The 25,991-nt window shown below is 38.6% G+C and overlaps 1 protein-coding gene across 3 annotated transcripts in view; it reads left to right on the top strand.

The window, feature by feature from the left end:
- LOC124170940 (rap1 GTPase-activating protein 1-like) overlaps nucleotides 1-25,991 on the top strand; it is a 556,415-nt gene that overhangs the window by 402,859 nt on the left and 127,565 nt on the right. For all 3 annotated transcript variants that reach the window (XM_046550010.1, XM_046550011.1, XM_046550013.1), the window contains exon 4: nucleotides 23,827-24,153. In XM_046550010.1, the coding sequence (XP_046405966.1) occupies nucleotides 23,827-24,153 (327 nt within the window). The remainder of the gene's footprint in view (nucleotides 1-23,826; nucleotides 24,154-25,991) is intronic.

The following is a 25,991-nucleotide window of genomic DNA, read 5'->3' as shown; positions in this document are numbered from 1 at the left end:
GTTTTTGAAACGAAAATTTCATGAAACACAGGGGTAAATGATTTCATGCCTTTAAAATCATGTATTAGATTTTTTTAAATTACATTGTACTAATGCGAAAAATTGAATTTTTTATAATATTTACTTTACTAAGAACCAAATAAAATACCTCACCGATAAAAACCATTGATCTATTTTATATTCCTAGTTTTTATAAAAGTAGGAATCTGATTATACACAGTAGGGTTAAGATGATATATGATTCTCCTGAATATTTATTTTATATCGATAATTTCATTGGACCGGATGATGCAATTTTTCTGCTTAACGTACTAAACGAAGGCTCGGGTGGCGTCTTCCATGTGAAAATAAAGAGCAGAGGTCGTTCAAAATAAACGTCAATGATTTAAAAAGCTGAGCGAATGTATAAAATGGCAAATGTACCTAGATTTCTTATTTGCATAAAAAATTTCTATTCTGAGAAAACTGTGTACAATTATCACCTTCTTGCGTTTTTTCCGCCTGAATCGAATTTTTATTATGAATGGTCCGTATTCTTATCGTCCAAATTACTGAAGTATTACGGTAATCTAATCAACAAACCGCTTGAGTGAGTAAATAGGTCATATACTCGTTCCTTCAAGTCTTCATCCACATAAAAATGTTAGCTTTAAGTTTAGCCACCTATAATTTGGCTGTTACCCTTAGAGATATGATGCCTCCCTTATTACTCGTACTTAATCGGTCACGTACTTTTTTGGAGTAGGCGCGTTAATTCACGCCGTTAAGTTATTTAAAGAGCATTTTCATTACGCATCATCAAATTTTCGACGGTGAAAAGGTCGTCAGCCGAACTCAAGTTAAGTCGTGCAGTAGGTAATATGGAAAAATGGTGTTAATCGAATTTTCGCTTTTTTTCTAGGTGACTGAGCATTGTTCTTTTTCTACGTTTTCCATTGTTGCGAAAATCCAAGTGGCAATTGTGCCGGAAGGTTCCTAATCATGTTGCAGCGGAGGCAATGGTCGATAATTCCGGTCAATAGCCCTGTAGTGTTCCCTTCATGTTTTACCTTAGTCTTTGCGGGGTTTTGAAATACACAATTGGGTTCTTGGTCGTTATGTGGGCCCACCCTCGCCCGAGGTATACTAGACACAAGCCAGGGGTAATTCTTCACGCTCAATGTTTACCATAAAGGAAGGTTCTACTGAATGGTAGGTGCAAAGTGAGGAAGTAGCCCCAGAAACTGTAAATCATGATGATCTGATACATCGTTGAATAGGATGAAATGTATAGAAGAGTGAAAAATACCCTCGAACTATGGAGGAAAACTCTGTTCACAGTGGTATGAGAAAAAACATGTTCAGATGCATTGAATAAATCCTTAGCAATGTAGGTCTTCTAAAAACGCGTGTAAAAACAGAATTCCACAGCATTGGAATACGTGAGAACTAAGTAGCAGAACCTATAGGTTATTATTGAAAGAGTAATGAGTAGATTAATACCCACATTGGTATAGGGGCATAAAAATCGTCTAGTAAGAGTTTAACTGTGCTTGGGTTTGTTAAGGTCTAGTTAAAAGCGATAGTTAGTACCGTTTTACTTTATGAGCTTCAAGCTTTTCTTAATGGAAGATGTTGATATTGAAATCATAAATCCTTGACGTAACTTAATAAATATTTTCCTTGTGTTTCATTGGTGGTTTGTCTGGTTTCAGCGCTCTCCGGCCATTTTCGAAGGCCACAAGGATATTTTGAAATTAATTGAGAGGCACAAAAATTATTCCCGTGACAGAAATAGGCCCCTCACATCTCGTAACTTTCTCGAATTGAGAGTTGGTAAAGTTTCTATGCAAAATTCTCCTCCATACATTCCTGTGATGAAGTGATACTGGCTGCTTGCTCTTTTTTATATGCACGCAGGCTTAAAACTTATCATCCGCCTCAAGATGACTTGCGTCGAGTATTGGGCCGCTACTCATGATGAACAGAGGTTGTTGGGGAAAGGGAATGAATGCGAAAAAATTATGCGAACTGCTTGGAAGCATGAAATTTGACGTTTCTCTATATTTGCTGAGGCCTTTGTTAGTTTTTAATACGATGGTTAATTGGAATAGATTTATTTATCCTTGTATATTGTTATTATGTTTCAATTTATCTTCTGTAATCTCTTCATTCAATTCTGGGCCGGTAGTTGCTTTCATTTGAGCTCACCAAGGACAGTAGCAATTAAACCTGAGAAGTTATACGTTGGAAACTGATAAATATAATTGTAAAAGCGCCTATAAATCTTGGGCTTTCAATTTTTTACAGGAGGAGGAAACTCAAGAAGCATATGCTCCTTTTACGTAGCCGATAAATTAATTGATTTTCATTATATAGCTTTAGAAATGGTTGTTTTCTGTAGTTTAAATGTAAAATTAAAAGAAAAATAAGAACGGATACCTTCATAGGACCCTATTGTTCATATTGCTAACGAATGCTCATCGTCACTATGGCATAATACACGCAGTTCAATCAACCTTAAAGCGGCTCCAGGATCCCTTTAGCTATTAATAGACATATCATGTGTTCGTCATCGTTTAATATTTGACGCCAAGCTGGTATAGTTAGAATTTCTCTTATTATGGTATATGAGACCCTTTAAATTTCTGTAAGTTGCTTTCAGTCATGCGCAAATTCAGTGCATTGGAAAGGTCTCTCTAATAGCCATAAAAAATTGCCCCAATTATTGGAGAAAGGTGAACATTCACTGTCATGAGCTTTCACATAAACTTAGTATTATAGTCTGCTCTACCTTTTATATTCTTTAAAGAGAGTAGAACCAGCAAGTTACTTGAAGGCGTCACCAAAAAGTGAGAACGAAAAGTTGTACCTAACGGAGTTTAACGTCATAGTTCTACGAATTCAGTAAGCATAAATGGAACTCAGGCCGGGTTCGAAGCTTCGTTTAGGGGGTAGTCTGCCTTAAAGTAGCTCTGTAATCGCTCTCGCTATTAGAATACGTGGCACTTATACATCGCTAGAGTGTATTTTGGCGTGATTATTTTGAACTTCCCTGGTATTTTACGAATGCTAGCATTGTTCTTGGATGTTGCAGAAACCTATTCCGACCCTGGATCGAAAATCCGCAGTCTATTTAACTCTTATTATCGATTTACTGTATGTGCCTCTTCAAGGTTATGACGAAATATTCGCTTATGTTCTCTCCATGAAAAGCTGGACGTTATTATCATCATTACTGCTGTTGGGATTGAGCAGATAAAAGGATTAAGTTAAAAGATTCATGTTTCAGCTCCCCATAATTTTTCTGAAATTATCAGGATAATTGTATAATTAGTCCACTTCCACGAGAGCTAATTTGAGTAAATCCCCTTGAGAGGAAAAAAGTTGTTTATATTAATTATAATTTATAATTGATTCTTATTAATTAGCGTAACTACTTTATCCTGCCCTTTCCTTTGATAGAATAGGTCAGATAGCCTTATCTTACTTTAAATCGTCTCTACAATCACAAATACATGTATCAAAAATTAGTCATTACAGCTACTTAAAGCTACATAAAGCGAAACTTGGAGTGTGCAGCCTTCTCTTGCGTTTAATTGTTCCGAAAATCGCAAATATATGCATAAATTGTATTCTGCAGGTGGTGAAAAACTCTTCGTTTTTTTATTAAATCTCTCCCTTCATTTAGATCCTTTCGGGTCCATCTTTAAACTCTCCTCGATTCCCGTGAATATTGGGTGTGTTCTCCGGTGAGGATGAGATGGTTGGGCACGCCTTAGCGGCTGGAGTCCACCACGCCCGATCGCTCGGAATGCCTAAACGGTCATTAGGCAGCGGGATACACCCGGTCGGCGGTCCGTCTCCCCCTCGGACTCATGAGCATGCAAAAGTACGTTGACCCGAATACACGAGATGCCGGACGGAGCTGTGTTTCCGGTGAGTCCCCCGCGAGCCCCGGGTTCGACCGAGTTCCACCCCAAAGCCGGTTTCCACGCTTCCGCGCCGAAGGCCGACGACACCCTGTCCGCTCGGGTCCACGCACGCTTCAGCCGATCATTCTTGTGCCCATAAAAATGCATAATTGGATTGGAATCTGATCGACCTTTCTGCTGACCATCATCTGCAGGCTGGCTTGCCACCGTCGGTCAACGTGGTCACTGGGCTCGGGACTAACGGGACGTGGCTATAATATTTGTGTTCGTGCGACCAAAACGATTGCCATTATGTACGATATTATTTCTATATAAATTACAATTTCACACACATCATCTTTCCGTCACGTTTCCATGTCCTCTTTAATATCTCCGCCTACCTACAATATTACCTGTAATGGATTATTGCGAACGAATTATGGCCCTTCTGTGCAGTGGCGCAGCGAGGGGGGGTTTTGGGGGATCTACATCTACATAATACCCTGCGAGCCACCTCTATGGTGTTTGGCAGGGGGTGCTCAATCGCCAGCATGCAGCATGCATTTGGACTCCCACATGCACACCACACCGTCCAAAAAACGTCCCGTATACTAACAAACTATACTACTATATGCTGTTAGAAATAATAATTGAATTAAGAAACATGCATTAATTTTTACATAGGTTAGTAGGCTACACTACGAGTCATGCAATCTATTTACGAGTTCTATTGCTGCCGTTATAATCTCTTATTGATCGTGGAAAAAATGACATTCGGAATCTGTCTGTTCTACAATCTATCTCTCTTATTTTATTTATATGATCTGATCTTCCGTAGTAAGGGGGGGGATATACTCCCCCCCCCAGAGCTCAGAGAAAGTTTTAAGTTTAATCCATTTTACTTAATTGGGGTAGTGGGCGGGTAGTGGGGGGGGGATAAACTCCCCCCCCCCCGAGCTCAGAGAAATTTTTAAGTTTAATCCATTTTACTTAATTGGATAAGTAATACTTATAAAATAGTGTTAGGATTAATCACATATCCCTCAGAAAGACGTTAAACTCGCCATTTTGAACCATTATTCTTAAAATATTTTGGAGGAGGGCCCCCGCAACTCCTGCTTACCCTGGTGGGTATGCAATACCCCACACCCCCAAGGATTAGTTGCGCCTAAGAACCCCCATAGCCTTAATTCTTAGCTGAGCCCCTGCTTCTGTGTGTAGTATATAACATTTTTGGTCGTTAAAATGAAGAGGGTATATGCTTTTTAGGATCCTTCTTATTCAAATTTCTTGGTAAAACGCTCAAGGTTTATATAGTTGTGTTTTCTGATCCCAAAATATACGTGCTGCGGATTGATATGATGAATGCATAGTGAAGTCGTTCTTAATTTTCTCACAACTCGTTTATTTTATTGTCTGGAAGGATGATTTGGTTTTGCGAGGGTAGAGTTCACCCCGGATTAAACAACAAAGGTGTGTTTCGCATGTTGAGGGTTAATTAGTAACGACGTTTTCTGCGCCATCTAGCATCGGACAATTTTTTTGGAGTGTACACAGGCTTCACCCGGATCTGAACCCGGGACCTGTCGGTCAGGGGCCCAACGCTCTACCCTCGTGGACAACAACCACCACAACATGCTTGAAAGGGTACATTTCGAATTTCATTCCGTTTTCTTTGTTGTGTCAAACCTTAAGTCTCGTAAGATTGTTTTCTTCCGTCTTTAAAACCGGAAGTTTGGCGAATAATCAGAAAATATATCATTTCTTCCGAACTCCATTTTGGCTCTCCGACAAAATATATACCACGATGAAAATAAGTCACGGCTGAGTTTTAGCATTTCATTCTCACTATCACCAATCCGGTGGCTTATGTGGTTGGTGAAGATAGAGTCCCCTCCGGAAAAAGCCGTTAGCATGTACGTGGTGAGTAGCCAGTTTCCTTTCCTGGTTCTCCTACAAATTTACCAAAAGCAGTAAATCGCCTAATATTATAAGAGGTTGGACGTGTTTTGCAAAAATAAATTTATTTCCCATAAATATTCCCGTAGCATGTCAGAATCGTATCAGGGAAGGAAAAAGGAAGGAAAAAATTAACCGATCCCTGCGTGATATAGTGGAAGTTCGAAAGATTGAAATGAAAGTTATTTGACGATTTCCACAATGTTAATGCGTACGACGCGTTTTGGCTCTCACAGAGACATCATCGGTTACAAGACCGCTCAAAAAATTGCTCAAAAGTATTTTCAGTGAGAGAAAATGAAGGAGAAAGGTGATGAAAAATAAACATAAAGAAGACCAAATAAATACGTTAATGCAATATATTAATATGTTAATACTATCAATGCAAATTCTCTTTATCGATGCAAAATTTAGTATGTTTCCAATCAATGTGGCAAAGAAGGAGAAAAGATGGGGATTTACATCCGCTGTTAAAACATGGCTTATGCGCTATGAGGAAGTAAAGGTTTTGCTAAGAAAGGAAGCATAAAATGTTCTCAATACAAGGTATATAGTACGTATGTATGTAATTGTTATGCGTTTCTAAAAGCAAGTTACCATGTGTTAGTATTGTGTGCATGTACATTACTGGAATAGCACAATTGAATGCAAACGATAAGAAAAAAAACGCTGAATTCAACGAAATAAATTATTTGTCATGTATTGATAGCACCAGTCCTGTAGAAACAGTGTATGATGGTAGCCCCAAAACGATTTCATAAGGGGTACCTATATATTCCACCATTCTTAAAGGGTTGTCTGATGTAATGTAATTACATATTAATGGAATAAAGTTTTATTATTATTTAAAAAATTACTTGAAATCCACGCAATTCTGTTCTTGGTATCTGTAAGCTATCATCTGGTACAAGACTAGAAGATGGCTGTGTGAGCCGAAAGGCGTCGCAAGCATTAAATTATATTTTTATACATATATATTAAATTAAAATTATAGCATAAAATTGCAACTAATTTTTATTTCAATATGACGGAAGGAACTTAAAGTATTTCAAAACTTCCAGGAAATATATTGCTATTGAAAACAGGGGGGACAAAATATTGTTCATAAAGCATTTATTAACTGTGGAAAATATTTAGATTGATTTTTATTGCTAGACTTTCACGAGATTAAGTCTGAAAAAGTACTATTTATTAGTAAATCACATGGCTAGAATTTTTTATGTGGGACTGTTCAAAGGTTTCAACATCGAGGATTTAACCTCAGGACCCTTTGCTACGTTTGCCGACGCTTTCTCATGATGCTACCTTTGACACTTTTAAAAGTAATTTTCAGTTTCTTTCCATCTAAAGGAAATGGATACTTTTGATTAGTTTAACATTGAATCAGATTCGTCATCCAAGGAATTTAATTGGTTTCAGAATAGGTGAGCTCTACGTCCTCAGTAGTGAAACAGAAAATCGTGTGACAGAATACAATCGGCACAGTATTTTGTTTCGTGCCAGAAAAGTGATCCCTCTGTCATAGCCATTGGAAACGATTATCTGCTTTATTTTATTTATCTCTGAGAATAATCCAGGGGAAGCCCATTCAAGTGTATTATAGATCTGGAAACGAGTCTTGTTTTTTAGGTGTTGTGTGTCCACTGAGAACCTTTGAAATGTTGTAATCCAAGGCCTTAAAAGTATGTAGGACAATTTGGAAAAAGCATGTTTGTATAGGACCATGAGTGCCCACCAGTGGATGAAAGGCAACCCCCTCACTCAGTGATTCTACCCTGAGATATGTTTGCATAGGTGAGGATAGAGCTCAACCCAGACTTAACCACTGGCGTCTGAACATCACACACCAGACTAGGTGGGCGAGTTACTTTCCCTGGGTTACCTTGCACGTGGAGGATTTTAATCTTGTAGTGTCGGAAGGCTTTATCCGAGAATTGAACCAACGACTCTTCGATCATCACCCGGTTGGTTTAACCCATAGGCTACCACGCTCCCTGTAAGTAATTACATATTACGAAATTTTGCTTTTTTTAGATATTTATTGTCAATGTCTGATTTTGCAGACATGTGTGCATTGATTAAAAAAACTAAATGTTTCCTTCCATATTGTGATGATATCGTGTGTTGCGTCTATTAAGCGTTGGTCAACTGGTCTTTTACTAGTCGAAACCAGTCTTTAGTAATAAATAGCTTTCAAAATCAGCGGCATTATTACAGCATACAGTAATTGAGTTCTTCAAAGTATTACCCTCTTTCATCAACTACATATGTTTCTCCCGAATTCTCGCTCTGGACACGATGTGTTGTGTAATTAGGGCGGACGTGTTTCTATGTTTCACTCCTTATCCAAAGCATATGATTTGACGCGATCACTATATGAGGCCCATAGAAAGAAATTGAATGCTTTCTCTCGATGCAGTGGCGTAACCATGGGAGGATGAGGGGATGTAACCTCCTGAGGGGATGTAAATCTATGATTTCCTCCACAAATTTCAGAACATTGTCCATAAAATAATCCGGGTCGGTTTATGAAAAAACTTGTTTGGTTAATACGTCCTGGTGTTGCATCTACCTTAACCCCTAAAGAAGGTACAGTTCATGAATGTAATACATCTGCTGCTGTGACTAAAATACGTACCTGTGCTTGTATAGATAAAACTACTCGATTATCAACTTCTAATAATCGGAATATACCCTTTTCCAAATCTCTTTCTGGTACTATGTAGGAATCAAATTCAATATGGTTAAAATCTGAGTATTCATATCTTCAATATCATTGATGCCCAACAGTTTTTATGGTAATTGAAGGTTCTCTAACTTCATCTATTAAATATAATAATCGTAAAGCCCAAAGCCTCAGATAAATCAAAAAATTATTTAAAAATCTTTTCTGATTTGATACATAATAACTGCCTCTACTTAAAGTTAAATTTTAAGTGCCAAAATGATGTTATTTGCATTTTCAGGCATTTTATTTTTCAAAAATTTTCCTTAACTCCCTGTTTCCTGGAGGGGTAGCCCCAACGAACCCCATCATCCCCCCCAATGCCCCCTCATCCCCCCCCAAAGCAGATTCCTAGTTACGCTACTGTCTCCATGACATCACTGAGCCTGAATTTAGACAATCGCAAAATTTACGGTGACGTATCGTTACGTAATCTGCTGCTTTTGTTTCGCTCGACGATTATATAAAGTATTTATCTGTAACTTTCTTAGGCTTGTGCATGGCAGTTGAAAGTTTCTTTCGCGAATACTGATGCCTTCTCCCTGCAAATATTCTGAGAAAATTGAGAAAGCGTTGTTTTTATAATGTCTTCTATCTAGTACCGAAGATAAATTATCTTTTGATAGATGGTAAATGACGGCTCTGTTGTTGTTACGTAAGTGAAGGATAACAAATGTCCGAAAACATTTCATGTGGAGGAATGAAGATTTGAGGAGATAAAGAGAGATTCAGTAAAACCTTGATAAACATATTAAATATAAAGGTGAAAAAATAAGCTTTTTGTCGTTTGGAGAACAAAGGGTGGGTGCTGATTAGGTTTATTAGAAATGAGAGTAGAACAGCCTGAAAGGTGAGTAAGGATTGGCAGGCAATATTAATACGTAAACCTTATCACCACTCACGCTTTGGTCTCCGAGTGATGAAAATTTTATTTTTTACTTTTAAGTGCATTTATGGCCGTTTTTGGGAAGAGCGTGTTTTTAAATAAAAATATAAGCTTGTATAAACTTAGGACTTAAAAACTCCGATTTTTTCAAGGGAGCGTGCAATAAATAAAAATAAAATAAAAAAGATTTAAAAAACACGTTTTTTCCAAAGAGAGTATTAATTGCATTAAAAAGTGAAAGAAAAGGCTTTTTTTCACTTGAAGAATAAAGGGTGTTTTTTAAATGTTTTTTACTCTATTTTTATTCTCTACTTTTTTGTGGCGTGTCATAAAATCGATCAAATCAGAGCTTTTAGAGGAATGTCGGGCAACAAATTTACAACTTATGCATCTATTGAGAGAACTTGAAACTATTTTCCAAACGGGAATTTTGTTTGTTAGTTAGAGCACAAATTATCAAATTTCAAATACCTAATTATTGAGTATTGTATTTTTATCAGGAGCAAGCAAGTGTGCACAATTTCAATCCGATCCAACAATTGGAAGTAGCTTAAAAATCACTTACAATATTCTATCGATGAAACAGACTAATAGACGAGGTAAGTTAAGAAAATGTGTATAAAATTAGCCGCGTAGCGTTTCCCTAGCACTTCGAGGTATAAGATAGTTTTAGCACTTGTAGTACTAGCGCATATTGAGGATATGCGCAGAGGAGACAAGATTCATTTATTGGTCCAATACCGACCAAAGAGTGGTCATTTTATCCTCGCTATCAACTGTCAACTATGTTCCTGTCAACTATGGCTTGAAACTATGGTCGTCCCAACAACGCTACCCAAACCCCCTCTCTGGAGTCTTTCTTTTTTAGTTGACAATCGTCTTGCATGCGTTTAAGGTTTGTTTCATACGGTTTATTGGCTCAATTACGTATCACTGCCGCGTACTTCTCGTGAAAAGGGGAAATCGATGACTGGTAGCGCCGCGAGTGGCGATTTAGATACCTGATTTTAATGCGCGCGGAGCGACAACAGTTGTAGCGGTGGGCTTGAGAATCCTCTAATGTAATTTTCGTGCCCATGAATACGCCTATCCAACACTTCTGGCTCCGTACAATTTTTACTAACTGCGGAGGGTTGCGACAGCCATAAATATCGGTTAGGAATCTGTGCTTTAAATTGCTGAATTACTTCATGACGAAAGAAGAATATACTAACTTTTTTAATTTCTCACGCTTTACTCAAACTTACATCGACAGAGATTTCAACGGATAACCGTCATTCTCAAGTTTATCCGTTGACGCTGATCGCTGCGAGTTTTGTTAAATCGTGGAAAATTAGAAAAGATTTGTGTTATTATATTGTCATGTTTGGAAAAATCCGCCAAATTACAACTGAGTCTATTGTGTATTCTTAATTAGTTTATTTATATCATGTCGTGCATACACGCGGAGAAAGTTCTTTTGATGCATAGAAATTGAAAAACTCTTAGTGTTAGTCATGTATACAACGGCATGGATATTTTTTCATAAAGTATAGAAATTGTGTAATAATGTATGACACATATTTTGACTTTTAATCCTGGCGGCACAAGCCAGAAATTATCAAAACATTGCATAGTATGATGCAAGCGTGACATTCGGTACAATTGTTCCTTGGACCAATCTAAATGAATTTCCTCGTGAAGCCCGCATCCCCGGCGAATCCCCAGGCCATAGGGGTAAGAAAGAAAGTATGGATGCAAAATCATGGCCATTCTTGCAGATAGCGCCATTTTTGGTACATCCGGTCATCGGAGAGGAAATGAAGAGTCGTTATCGCTTTTAACGGGTTTTACTTACGTGGGGAGACACATCAACTACTTGGGCTATAAATCTGATTTTAAAAAAATACTCATCATTTACCCCTCTGTGGGTTCAACATCGCTTACATTTGTATAAGAAACAACTATACGAAATTCATGCTTGCCTCGTAATATGCTACGTTTTTGGTTGTCCCCTTAGGACTATTCGGTGAGTACCCTAGTCCCAGCGGACATCGAAGAATCTTGCTGAGGAATTGATGACTGTGGGTATTGTAACATCGTTTGCATTCTCCGTTCCGAGCGACGAGGATCGGAATTCTATGGTGACACACGGTAGGAATGGAGAGCGTTGTAATCGCATTGTAATCGGCCGTTGCGTCGCCCGACGCGTGTGTTTTGTTGCGCCTTCCCGCGTGGAGCGAAATTCTTTTATCGCATGCCGTCGGCTCATTGCGGTCATGCTTTTCGCTTATGCAAACTTGCGATCGTGGGACGTTCCTTCGGCTGTACACGAGCACATTAGGCCCGTTTACATATTTATTTGACTGTGAAATTTCTATACCCACCTTTGAGTGAAAGATTCGGGAATTATAAAGAAACCTACTGGTTTTATAAATGCTTCTTGCACTAACACTTTGGTAAAATAAAATTTGCTAGTCTAGCAAAAATCGATAAATCTATGCAAAATGTAACTATTTGAACGCTGTGCACATCTTACATTACAAACCTGTTCTGCATCTCAGGGACCGGAACTTGAATTTTACGACTATATCTTCATACGCCCTAGCATTAACCTCAATATAAAAGTCAAATAAATAATCAGACGACTACAAATAGAAAAATAGAAAAAGGCACACTCACAAAATGTTTTCCACAGACGTTTCGGTGGAGTGGCCCAATGAGTGAGAAAGGACTATTGATGTCTTCTACGGAGGTGATTGGTGGGTTGGAGAGATAGGCGGAGGTGAGGGGGGGAAGGAGAGGGATTGGCTGGTGGCTAGTGCGCGATGTTCTGCCCGGGCGGTTTGAATGCTTTTTCCCAGATGGAAGATATCCCAAATTGAGAATTCCATCACGCAAATTTGCTAGTCTAGCAAAAATCGATAAGTCTATGCAAAATATAACTATTTGAACGCTATGCACTTCTTATGCTACAAACCTGTTCTGCATCTCAGGGACCGGAACTTGAATTTTACGACCATTTCTTCATACGCCCTAGCATTAACCTCAATATAAAAGTCAACATCTATTCACCAAATACTTGAAAAATAGGTAAGGATTAAGGTAGGATGAGGAACAAGTGACTTTGTACGCAGTCACGCGCATGGGTGCAAAGTTAAATACACCAAGGTATGAAGTTCGCCATGAAAAAATATTTGACTTAGCCGGGATTCGAACCCGGATCCCCCGATTGCCGGTCGGGCGTGTTAACCAGTTCCAATACCAAGCTATTTTCTCAGAGCGAACTTCGTGATGAGTTTTACCGAACAAGATGTTGACGTCACAAGTCCACACTGTAGCACATGCGTCGAAGGGTCGTGCTTACTAAGCCACTACCGGGGTGAAAAATTACCGGCAATCGGGAGATCCGGGTTCGAATCCCTGCTAGGTCAAATATTTTTTCATGGCAAACTTCATACGTTGGTGTATTTAACTTTGGTCATTAGAGGGCAGAGCCTATTTTTTTTGTCATTGTCATTTTCGTTTTGGACTCAATGAAGTATGTCACCTTTTTATTCCTTGAAAAACTATCATTAAAACGGAATTTTCATTTAATTCAATGGAATTCCTTAGAGACTAAGAGGCCAGACCAATGGGAACGGTTGTTTCTCACGAGGAATCCTGAAGTACGAGAAACAAATCTAAAATCGCTACATAATAAAGACTTCATATTGTATGTACTTGGGTGTGCTGGGATACAATCTTGCGGGCATTTACGACGTCGTCGTTTCGAGAGATATCCACTGATTTCTTCGTAGCAACTTCGAAAGAGCAGCAGTAAGTGCTCATAAAACCTGCTTTAATTCTCGGTACACCTCAATAAGTAAGAGCATGTGAGGATATTATTACACCTCTGGTGCGCAGAATCAATCGCTCATGTAGGAAGTTAGCTTCTACTCATATTGTAAGGCAAACTTTATATTCTGTTCATTTTAATAACATCCTACATAAATTTTTACCTATTTTTCAAGTACCTGGTAAGTAGATGTTGACTTTTATATTGAGGTTAATGCTAGGGCGTATGAAGAAATGGTCGTAAAATTCAAGTTCCGGTCCCTGAGATGCAGAACAGGTTTGTAGTATAAGATGTGCACAGCGTTCAAATAGTTATATTTTGCATAGATTTATCGAGTTTTGCTAGACCAGCAATTTTGCGTGATGGAATTCTGAATTTGGGATATCTTCCATTTGAGAATATTTTCACCTGCATCATCATTTCCTATCCATCCTAGGCCAAGCCACAGAGCTATTTGATGTTCTCGACCATATCGTTGTTCACTAGGTCACACTGGACCTAACTCCATCCTCATCTCCTGATCTGTTTTCTTTTTTTGCTGCGTTTTGGAAAAGAATGGATCTTTCTCAAGATGCCGATTCGTAGCGAATAAAATATATTTACAATTTCATTATTGAGGGAGGTTGTCAGCTGTCATTCCTTTGGCTACGATACTTGTATCCATACCAAACCACTGTATTATATACGGGGTTTAAATATATCGCATTGCTATTCTCATGAAGAATTGTTCAGGTATCATACGATGGAACTGTAAGCACTGTAAAACTTTCTCGAAGTATGTTGCAATGCTACGCAACGAGCCACGCTGTATACCCCCGATTAGATGTAGTCGTGTAATTAGGGACGTGGCAATGCGGTGAAAGTCTCAGCCTTCTAGGGTCCTCAAATATCATTTGTTACAGTGTCCTTAAAGATTCCAATTTTACGTAATGCTAACAATTAGCCATAAAAATGTAACCTTATCTTTTTTTACACCGCTTGTATATTGATTTAGTCATATTTCAAACAATCAAATTCAAAAAACTTGGTGTAGCAATGACTATGTGTATTTATAATTATCTCTAATCTGAATACATAAATTTATAATTCTTTATATTTTTAAAATACTTCGACGAAGTCATTTTTGATTAAATAGGTCGTGCTCGAAGTTCCACCGCTTGGCTGCTCAAGGACTAGTTAAGACTATTAAATGAAGATGCTATGAGTTTCAACGTACAATTTTTGTAAGTTATTAAACTGTACGCAAAAATCTAATTTACTTATTGTGAAGGGATTTTGTTTCAAGTATTCGACAGATTGTTCATACAGTAATATCTCGTAGTCATTTTCATAGCCATTAAACGAAAATGATTCCTAAAGTCGCAACCGATAAATTTATTCATCTGAAACTACGTTGCTTTGCTATCTCTACTTCTCACTACATTCCTTGCTAAAATTAGTACCTAAACGAGCGTAAACTTTCCTGCCACTTCTGCAGGTAATTAATGGCAAGAGTTTGAGGAGAAAACTTAGAACTATAGAGATAACTTTGCTTTCTGCATGATTAATTTTTGTTTAGTCTTGTTCCACGTCGTGTTTCACATTCTGAACATAATTCAAAGTTAAGTTCTCCGAAGATATCAGGGAACCGAAGTGGAGTGAAGTTTTGTTTGAGAGAAGTGGCAAAAGTCTGATGAGTTTGTGTGCGTTAAACGTGAACTTTTAGCGCGGCATAGGCAGCATCAAAGTTGATATTTTAGCAAACATTTTGGAATATAATTGGAATTATCATCGTATTACTTTCGGCATTCAAGTTAATTCTTAAATCGACAAAAAAAAATTTCAGAAGTTATTCAATATTCGTAATACTCTGTGATGAAGAGGTCATACATATTTCGACTATCAATTCATTCTGCGAAACAATTTTGAAAGACTTCGACGAAGTCATTTTTAATTAAATAGGCCGAGTTCGAAATTCCACCGCTGGGCTGCTCAAGGACTAATTACGGCTATTAAATGAAGATGCTATGAGTTCCAACGTACAATTTTTTGTAAGTTAATAAATTGTTCGCAAAAAATCCAATTTAATTATTGTGAAGGGATTTTGTTTCAAGTATTCGACAGACTGTTCATACAGTAATACCTCGTAGTCATTATCATAGCCATTAAACGAATAAAATGTGTGCCAGTTTACGACACATGTTACTTATTCTATCAACACTCATTTTTTGCCCTGTTCAAAATATTTTCTAGATGTCCAAAACTGAGACTTTTTTGAATAGCGTTCAAATGGAAACTTTTCGTATTAGCTGTTTAACTCGTGCCAATTTTTTTACGTAACCAGCGTTTTTGTTTCGATTTATTTGCATTACATTCTAAATTTAAAATGTAAAGAACCATTTAAAAGCAATTTATGACTGCCATGCCATTCGGCTTCATGTTGTAGAGAAACCAATCTCTCCTCTCCTTTGCTGGTTGTCAATTCTTGTGAGGCAGTAGCTTGAATATTTTTTACAATGGCTAGTTTACTTGTATTATATATTCATCGTAAAATTTCTTCTTAATTTTAATTTTTGACAACCAAAATATTTCAACAAACGTAATAACTTAGAGAAAGGGCGTATCACACATTTTTATGTAACGGAACGTATTTAGGCAAGGGATAAGTTTTTAGGAAGTTTTTTTTATCAGGAAACTTATTCGCACTTATTATATAGCATCTTTATATTGATGTTATCTGTTTAGTTTTCGTACGCAAGAGTAGAAACATCGAGTCACTTGCATGGGAGCTCTAGCCGGAGAAGGTAATAGCAGGCCAATTCAAGAAGTAAATAGACGCACAATCTACCCATAAGGCGGTGAAATTTCATTTCACTCACTCTCTCTTGCTTTCTTATTGAATGGCCAAATTTAGTCCTGGTGGTTGTAATAACACCCCACATTAAGTCTTAACTATTTCTTTATTATCTGGTGGGTAGATGATGACTTTGATTTTGAATGCTAAGGTGTATGAAGAAGTTGTCGTAAAATTCGATTTCCGGTCCTTGAGATGTAGAACAGATTTAGAGTATAACATGTGCACAATATTCACATTGTTAAATTTTTCCCGAGAAGTTTTTATAATGTTGTCGTGAATCCATTCCCTTGGGCCAGCAATTTTGAAGGACTAGTGGAAAATGGTCGGTGATATGGGCGCCTGCCAAGTTACGAGCATGACACTCATTTTATTTCTCAGCGATTTGCATAATGCGTTCAGAAGTAAATTAACTGCAATGTTCTGCTGCGATTTTTATGCGCCATAAAAATGGAGAGGATGGCACTTAGTCTACTCTCGCTGGGGATTGAGTTGGAAACTAATTACATTGTAATACATTTTCGTTTCAACCTTTCCCTCCACAAAGCGGCCTTTAATTTGAACTTTAGTTCACGGAGCGCTCCCTTCGGAAGAGGCAGGTGCTGCCCCCCTCGTCGGAGGCGTCGGCGGCAGGCACGACTTGAAAGCTTGGCAACGCCGGCCTCCACGCTGCTTTTTGCTTGTGTCTGACACCGCATCACTTTTTTCAAGCAGTTACCTGGCGGCCGCCTCACGGTGATGTAGACGGAGGTAAACACTTTGAATGGAATCGGGTAGTGGCATGCTGCTTTTCCGCTCACGGAGAGACCTGGAAAGTGGTCTTAAACTCTGTCGTGTGATGAATGCTTGTGTAGTACGCGGTGGAGTTGTTTCTTGTGATAAAAGTTTCCCAAAGGTTGCTTCGTTACCCGTAGGAGTCGATCTATGAGCGGTGCCGACTCGCGCCAGTGGTGTTTTTGACGTTTCGTGAGTGGTGTATTTACACGGAAGGATTTGGGAGAGAGCCAATGGTGGTGTTAGTTAATTGAACTATTACCTCGCGAACGATTGCACTAGCATCGGTGCTGTCAACGTTACGCCCGTGCAGTAATGTGCGAGCGTCTTTATTGTTGCTAGCGGTGGGAAGAGCTGATCACGGGGAGATTTATCCTTTTCGTGGAATTGGTAAAATTTATTCAAACTGTACCTATTGTGGCCAGCGGAGGTTATGGGAGTGCTACGGTGGAGGCAGGATAATTCAGTAAGTATTAGACGTGTATATTTTCTCACGGTATTTGTTGACATTTTGTTTACATAGCTATTTACATTTATATTACTATATTATCGATACATTTTTTATGTATGTGGTGTAATGGCCTCTGTATTTTAAATTATTCCTGTTCACCACCATCTCTTGAAATATCAGCTGATATTTCTATGTTTTCGACTCAAAAGATAACGAAGTTTGAACGAAATTTTTTGTGGGATTATCGCTGAAGAAACTTCAAAAATAGGAATTAGCTACAGCTTGCCATGTCTTTTGTATGTGGGAATCGCCGGTTCGTCTATATGTTTGGTTTCTCCGAAACATTTACCTTTGATCTCATGTTTATCCTGCCGGGTTTGTTTTTGTGGTGACGAAAAATTTGAACGCACGGGCCCCGTCGCTTATCCCGGCGTTGGAATCTCCGGAGTATATCCCGCAGTCGTTTTGAAAAGTGGGTTTGGCTCAGTCATAACCGTTAGGAAATATTTTCACGGAAAACGTTGACCATTATATAGGACGCCCTGGAATTCACCATTATCACAAGTTTGGGGTATAATTTTTGCTGAAGCATCTACGGAACACTCGATAAAAAATTCGCGGCCGAGCATCACCTGCGGCAAGTCAGCTGATGCGGCCGTTGGAGAATCGGTTGGTGAATGAAATTTTTCCTTTCGATCATTTTAAATTGTGCGATGTATTTTAATAGATATTTGACTAAATGGAATGAGTGTAGTTTTTATCTTCCATACCGTTATACTTGCTGTTACTCCTCACGCAAATGTCCTTCAAATTTGCTCTTTTTCGCGGTGATGCAAGTACCAACGCCGGTGTTGGAAAATAGTGTATCGCGTAAAACGACTATATAATGATTGGAGCACAGAACCCTGGAGCATCATTAATGACTTTTAACTTAACCAATTAAGCTACTCCAGGAACTTTCAAGTTGTTGTCAGTTCAATGACATTGATTCAACTCAAGTCTGACGTGCTCCTGGCTTATTGTGATCATCAGTAGAAAGGTAGGTTAATTTCTACGTTAAAACCCTCATCGTAGGCGAATCACCTTAGCTTTTGAGTGGTTAGCGACTTATTGTCCACCGTTCCGCGGAAGGTAGGTCGAAATGCTTTGTTACTGCTATTCAGCTGCCGTATACGTACTCCTCTCAGCGATCGTACGGAACTATGTTTCAGTAAGGGTATTGCAAGCCTGTGTTCTTTCTACTTTCGACTTGCAATCCCTGAGGTGACTTATCTTTTTTACGGAGCTCAAACATGAGAGTCGACCTCATTCGATGAGCGGATCGTTCGAGTCTCGTCGTGGAGTCGTTTCTATTAGGAAGTTGAGAGAATCGCAAATGGAGTGACTCCTTCCTCTTGGCTGCTAATCTTTTGCTCTCTATGGCTCAGAACGGGATTTCCCACTCCGATCGCCTCCTTAATGGGCTCACCTTCAATTTTTACACCAGTTTCTTTCATGCGTTTCAAGACTAGTCTCGGCTGGATAGTCTACGTTTCAATTGATTAATTGAACGTTTCAGCTGATACGACCAAACGTTTATTCATCGTCTGTAGTTTATTTTCTGGCGTAAATGAATCGATTCCTCCAGCAAATTTCTCGCTTGTCATTTTTTCAAGTACTCTTCAAAAAGCTTTATTTTCTTATTATCAGTCGGCTTTTCTCCACAAATTTCTCCCGTTATCATTTCTTCTGTGACCAAACGTGACTTCATCGTCTTTAGTTTTTTTTCTGCCGTTTATAAATTGATTCTTCGAGATAATTTCTCGCTTGCCATTTTTAAAAGTACTTTTCACAGGGCTTTATTTTCTTACAATCTTTCGGCTTTTCTCCTGTTATTATTTCTTCTATAAACTGACGTTTCTTCATCGTCGGTAGTTTTTTTTCGCCGTAAATGAATCGATTCTTCCAGACAATTTCTCGCTTGCCTTTTCAAAAGTACTTTTCACAAAGATATATTTATTTTAATCTATCGGCTTTTCCTCCCTATTTTCTCATAACATTGCTGAAATAAGCACGTCGTTGCTGAAGTAATCACGTTCATTTATTAAAGCGGCCAATTATGCAAACTTATTCTGTTAATTTTGAACTCCAGGTGAAGTTTCACATTATCACAATGAATGCGAAGTAAAGAACTTCACCGGGTGTTTAGTCCGAGCGGGGTTAACCTTTAACATGCAACAGTTTTCATTCAAGTATGATCTCTTAACCCCTGTGTTTTTAGTCCCGCCTGGCTGAAAATATTAATCACACTGCTGTGGCCCAAATGAACATCGGTGAATCCATACGAAATCACCTTTTATATGTTTCGAATTCAACTCAAGTCGCTAGCCTTGCTGGCTTCGATATGGAATGTATCTAAATTTAGCAATATCTTTCGATTTTAAATATATCAAGCTCTGACTAATTACCACATTTATTTCTGATTATGGACAGATGTGAAACATCTGACGTTTTGAGTCAAGCTCGTAGCCCCGAGCGCACGAATAATGCAGTGTAAACAATTTTGCTGCACTCCCACTTGTGCGGCAGTGTTTGTTGAAAATAGTGTTTGCTGATGCTTTAAGACGGTCGCTTCTTACGAGTCCTCCTCAAAGTGGCGTAACTCGTCTCAAGGTTTTGCCTTTGGCAGTGCCTCCACGTGCAGAACTTGAAGATGGATCTTCCTTAAGAATTTTCAGTGATATATTTTTAAAACATTCCGGTATCGGCATTGGAAGTTGTAAACCGTCGATGGTAAAGTAACAATTTTTTGGAAAGATGGTGTTGATTTGACGTTATGAGGGATCACGTACATATACATGAAATCGCTCTTTCTAGGGGAAAATGTCTTCTTTTTTTATTGGAACAGAATTGCAGACTCATATTTTGTTGCATATTCTTCACTATTCTGTCATAAGGAAATCGCAAAAATGACAACGCGGGCAATTTTAAGTGATAATACGTACGTTCTCTGTAGCAAAATACCATTTATTGTTTTACCATTCTTTATATTTTAGCTTTTTTGTTTAAGGCTCAGTGATTGGTCCATTTTGGCCCTATGTAACATAGAAAAATATTTTATGTAATGATGAATACGCTTCGTGCGTGGAATCCAAAATTTATTAGGAAGGTTTCCACGTGGGAGAGCCCAATAGTTGTGCTATGTGGGGAAAAAAACGATATGTGAGACAACGTAGCCGCACGGGCTTGGATGATATTGCTGTGTCCAAGCACAGACGCAATCTTACTAAAGAGGACTTCCGTCTCCAAGTCTTAAGATTACTTATTTTTATGATAACTCGTTAGCATAATAATGACGTGTTTTGCGAGAAAGTCTAAACGGACTGATACCTTTATCTCCTAATCTATGCTGATTTCGTACATATTCTGTGTGAGTGCTTCGGATATTCCATTTCCCTATATTGAAAATTCTATGCCATTGCACTTCCCGTTTTATCGCGAAAAATTTCTAGGAATTTAATGTTTTGAATTTAGACGAATATTTTTTATCCCGCTTTTGCATGCCAAACAGTACGTGATATTAAATCAAGGATTGACTAAGATTCTCTTACCTACGCTGCATCCAGAATAGTTGGTTAGGAAGAACAGTGATATTTATCTCTTTCATCCTCTCTCATTAAGAACATGTTCGTCGTTAGCAGGGTCGTAGCTAGGATTTAAGGCTGGGGGGGTTTAGGTCCAACTAATACCGGGGTGTGTGGGGGTATGGAATACCCACCAGGATAAGCGGTAGGTGCGACATTAATAAATTGCCGAATTTTTAGATAAACGGTTCAACATTGTGAGTTTTACGACTTTCTGAGGGATATTTTATTAATCCTTACTCTATTCTATTAGTAATATAAATCTAATTAAGTAAAATGGATTAAAATTAAAAATTTATCTGAGCTCTGTGGGAGGGGGGGGTTTATCCCCCAAAACCCCCCTCGCTGCGTCACTGGTCGTTAGTCTTTTAAATGTTGGTCTCCACAAATGAGCAACATTTGTATCAGCTGACGTCGAGAACAATCTATCTCGTAAGGCAAAAACTCTTTTCTAATTTCCTGTGCATTTTATCTTTTTCAATTCAAGACAAAAGGCCTTTATCTCGCCCCTCGTTCATTAATTTTTTTTTCTTAACAATCGGACGGGAGTATTTGTTTATGGCGGTTGTATGGACAATCTACAAACTTCCTTCTCAATCTGATTACTACCCTCGGCACAAATTATGTTTTCTAACCTTTTTTGTTTAAATGAGACAAAAATGGGATTACAATAATTATGATTGTATTATTGCAGGTGTATCATCAGTATAATATATTTATTTTGCGAGTGGTAGCAATATGATATATTTAGTTTATTAATAAATGCGATAATTATCATAATATGTTTAGCAAAAGATATGACTTTTTTTTAATATTGGTCCATGTCCTTTTTTCCACAATTTATAAACCCATGCATGGAAGATTGTTATATAACGATGGTAAGCTAAGCAGAGGCCCGCCTTCTAGGCTATTGAAAGCTTCTTACATTTTATTTATGTATTTGTTTGTTATTAATATGGAATAATTAACATTAGTAACATTATCATTATATTCAAGTGATGTTTAAACTGGCTCTAGGCATTATAACATCTGCTTTTGTAACGTTGACCTTGTTAAATGTCGACGACCAGATTATGCTAGTGGGGTTCCGGTGCATCTCGGTGATCTCGTGGTGAGACGGATGCCTCTGTGATTTTTTCGGTGAAACCGCACGATTTCACCTGATGATCGTTTGCTTTCTCGGTGTGTGCAAACCAATGTGTTGACGTGTTTCTCTCCGTGTCTTCCTGTGGCTGCATGAAGTCATGCTTCGTCTCCCATTTATCTTGATAGCCACCTGTTGGTCATTTCGTACGGAATTATTTCTGCCCAACGCGCTCCAAGCTGTGTAATGTTGTTTATGCACCTCTCCATTGAAGCATTCTTACGTGTGTTACAGGAATATGTCTTCGCCTAACATTGAGCATTCCTTCTTCTAAAATTATATTATATGTTATACTACTTTAGAAACATGGCAAATTTCGGTGCTGCAGACGTTCAGCGATTCCATTGAGATTACCGTGTTAGCGCTAACTGAAGCATTAATCGTGAACCTGTGGCAGGTATCAGTTAGTCATCAAATAATATAATCAGTCATTAATTATGAATCTGTGGTCCGTTAGCAGATAGTAATCTACACTATTTGAATTAGGAATGGGTTTAAAATCATTCTGCTGGCAATAAAATGCACAAAAAAAGAATTTCCTTCTACGCTTTGTCATGCATTCCTTCGACTTTTGCTATCATTATCTAGAAAGCTGTATTTTGTGACGCTTACGCCAAGATTTATCTACTCAAGGCTTTACATTCTGTGGATAGATAGCATAACGTGTAAATAGGACGCATTAGGCTTTCCTTTGTCGTAGTGTCATCAAGTCATTCGCCTGAATAAATATGATAACATCTCCATTCGCCCCGCACTATGCCTGTGTATTCTCTGTGAGACGAGTAGGTACTGTACGCTTTTGAGGAGTCCCTTGTATCACGAATCTGACACTCCGGTGAGTGTGCTGTGTCTTAACGTTGGTTACTCTTAACGATGTTTTTACTTGCAAGGACGTGCATTTCACAGTGTATCACGTAGGTTTTCGGACAGGAAATACTACAGATGTCATTAAATGAATACGGGTGTGCCTTTACATGTAATAGCAGAGACTTCTTCAACTGTTTGAGGACAGAATATGAGCGAGGTTATTAGAAATGTATTTAATATTAACGTATTTTTCTTGGTCTTCACTCTAACTCTGGCATTATTAAACCCATTAGTCTGCCGTGACGTTGGAGAAAGCTTAATTAATACAATCCAAATGGAGAGTATAAAATCACAGTTGAGGGGGTGAGAAGCCAAGGGGTACAAGTGATTTTTTTATGTTAGTAAATAAAAAGTAAAGTTAAAGTATGTAAATTTTTTGAAGAAATATACAAAAACTTGGTGGCCAAGGGCTACAGATGATTTTCAGTTCCTTGCTGACATCAAGTGGAAAATCAGATACACTGCTAAATCTAGTTGATCTTGTTTCTTTTCTTTACCAAATTTTTATTTTATTTTTTTATTTATTTTATTTTATTCTCAAACCACCGAATACAGCTCAAACTAGCCATTTTAAATCGGGTTGTTCAACAAATTTAACAAGTAAACGTACAAATACAACCACGCCCTGGACCGGTGAAACCTACCCAGGCGGGACTCGACCCCGCGACCTCTTGTTTGACAGGCGAGGATGTTACCCCGCCGCCACCGAGGCCGGCTCTTCATAACTCTGTTTAGAAAAAAATCACTTGTACCCCTTGGTTTCTCACCCCCTCAATTATATCAATTATATAGTAGTTGTAATTTTTTGTATTTTCTTCATGCGGCTTTAACGTGAGGTTTTTGTGTCTTTGCAGTCCACCCGCGATGAGCCCAAGTCTTCGGCGACGTCGGCGTCGTCGGCGGGGGGCTTGGGTCGGGGCCCCCCGCCGCCGCCGCCGCCAGTCGGGGCCACTGCGGAGGGCCCGGCCGCCTCTCAGCGGCTGCTCGAGGAGGCCCTGGCCAAGGGCGGAGGACCGCCATACCCTATGGTGATCCTGCCCCCGGGCGGAGGCTACTGGGCCGATGGACACACTGCTGCCGGCGACGATCATGCCACGCCACCGGCGCTGGGACCTGCCTCACGGCCCAAGATCGAGACCGATGACACGGCCCGCATCTTCCGCAGATTCTTCCTCGGAAAGGTAAGCATCGCTGTCAGCAATCTCATAGCTGTTGTCTATCCAAATACTGTACACGGGCAAGAGATTAAGACACCGCTCGAGAGCCCAACACTAACCGCGTACCCTCTTTCCGCCAGGCAATTGCCGGGGTCTGGTCGACCGCGTGCGCTATGATGTGTCACGAATTGCACTCCGCTCTGAAAAATTATGGAATAAAAGTTAGCGTAATTGTAATTTTTTAATAGTTTTTATTTCTACGAGTGATTTCATGGAAAAAGAGTCTAGACACGACGGAGTTATGTCAATAAGTTATGTAACGCATAGTGTGACACTTGAAAGAAAAGCAATATACAATTTTTGAAATCCTTATATTCCCCCGCTCAAACTCGGATGAAATCGAATTTATACATTCTAAAACGATTAAGGATCCTCCTCCATTGATGATCCTCGCGTAGGAATCGTCAAATTGTCTTGTTTATCAAGGTGCAAATGGTTGGTCTCGCGTTGCCGGAGGTAGATCACATTTTGAGAATATTCCCAATTTGGAATGAATCATTTTTGTGTGTGTGTTTTTAGGATTACTTTAATTTCATTCTCTTACTTCAATTTTATTCTACGAATGGATGTCGAATATAGCGAGAAATCGAGGTGATGGCTTTTGGTAGCCTTGAAGATGTACAGATAAATTGGTAGGTCTCCAATTTTTGGATTTTTTTACTTCAAATATTTTAAATAAGCTTAATTGTGAAAGGTAGCCGTTCAAATCTCTGCTGAATTCATTTCAGTGTATAATCGATTTCTGCAATTAAGAAGTCATAATTACGATACTTAAAAGTGAAAGTTAGTGTTGCGTATAGTAAAAATTTATTGTAGAGATAGTGTGGCCTTAACGTTGCCGGGGATCATGTCAATATAAAACACTTTTTCAAAGGAAAAATTTGTATTTATTGAAATAGGAATGCAAGCTTTTATTTCATTGAATATATTTCACTATTTTGTCATAAAGGAGTGACAAATCGATAGGCCTAACTCTTGCGTTTGATAGTATGCATATGATTATATCAGAACAAAGATAGAGGTAGAAGTTTTGCTGCTGCTAAAATATGCGTAGAGTCTTAGTTGTTTTTTTTTAATGATATAACGCAAAACCTCGTATATCATAATGAACGAAAGTGTGGTAATTGTTTTAGATTGACAGGCTTTCTCCATGTATCCAGAGGATCTCAATGTATAAATCATATATTCAGGTATCAGTTATGTCATGTTTATTTTTTATTGTACCGGAGAACACTTACGTATTTGTTGGTGATACTCATTTTATAAAGGCTTATATTTCACAAGGACCATGCCAACACTTGGGCTGTTCGATAAATGTACATTTCCACGCTCACGAAGTATGTTCGTTTCTACTTTAGATTTTATGGAAGTTAAGATAGCCGATATGGAAAAAATGAAGGGTCTTTAGGTATAAATTATTAATTTCCATCATAGGTAAATCTATTGACTTGCTTACAACTAGCAATATCTTTTTCCGTCTCTTTTGTCGGCGGAATACGTCTCAGGTATACCTCGGAGGCAACCTTGGCGTTACAGCAGGTATTATACTCTACGCTGATTGGGATATACAGCTTGTTGTAATGAGCTTATCTAGCTTCCATCAAGCCCCTTATTAGTAATAGATCCAGCGTCTGTTAGTTGAACTGAGTGGGCCTATCTGTATGATTTGGTGAAGGACTAGGGGACTCGGGTGACCTTAGTTTGATGAAGATGTCACCGTGTCCCACCTCTGGGCAGGGGCCAATATTTCGACGTCGTTACAACTCCCACGCTTCATGTTCACACTTCGTCTGGACTGTAAA

The sequence above is a fragment of the Ischnura elegans genome, chromosome X, assembly GCF_921293095.1.
Source record: "Ischnura elegans chromosome X, ioIscEleg1.1, whole genome shotgun sequence".
NCBI lineage: Eukaryota > Metazoa > Arthropoda > Insecta > Odonata > Coenagrionidae > Ischnura > Ischnura elegans.
This window is presented reverse-complemented; position numbering and strand designations above follow the sequence as displayed.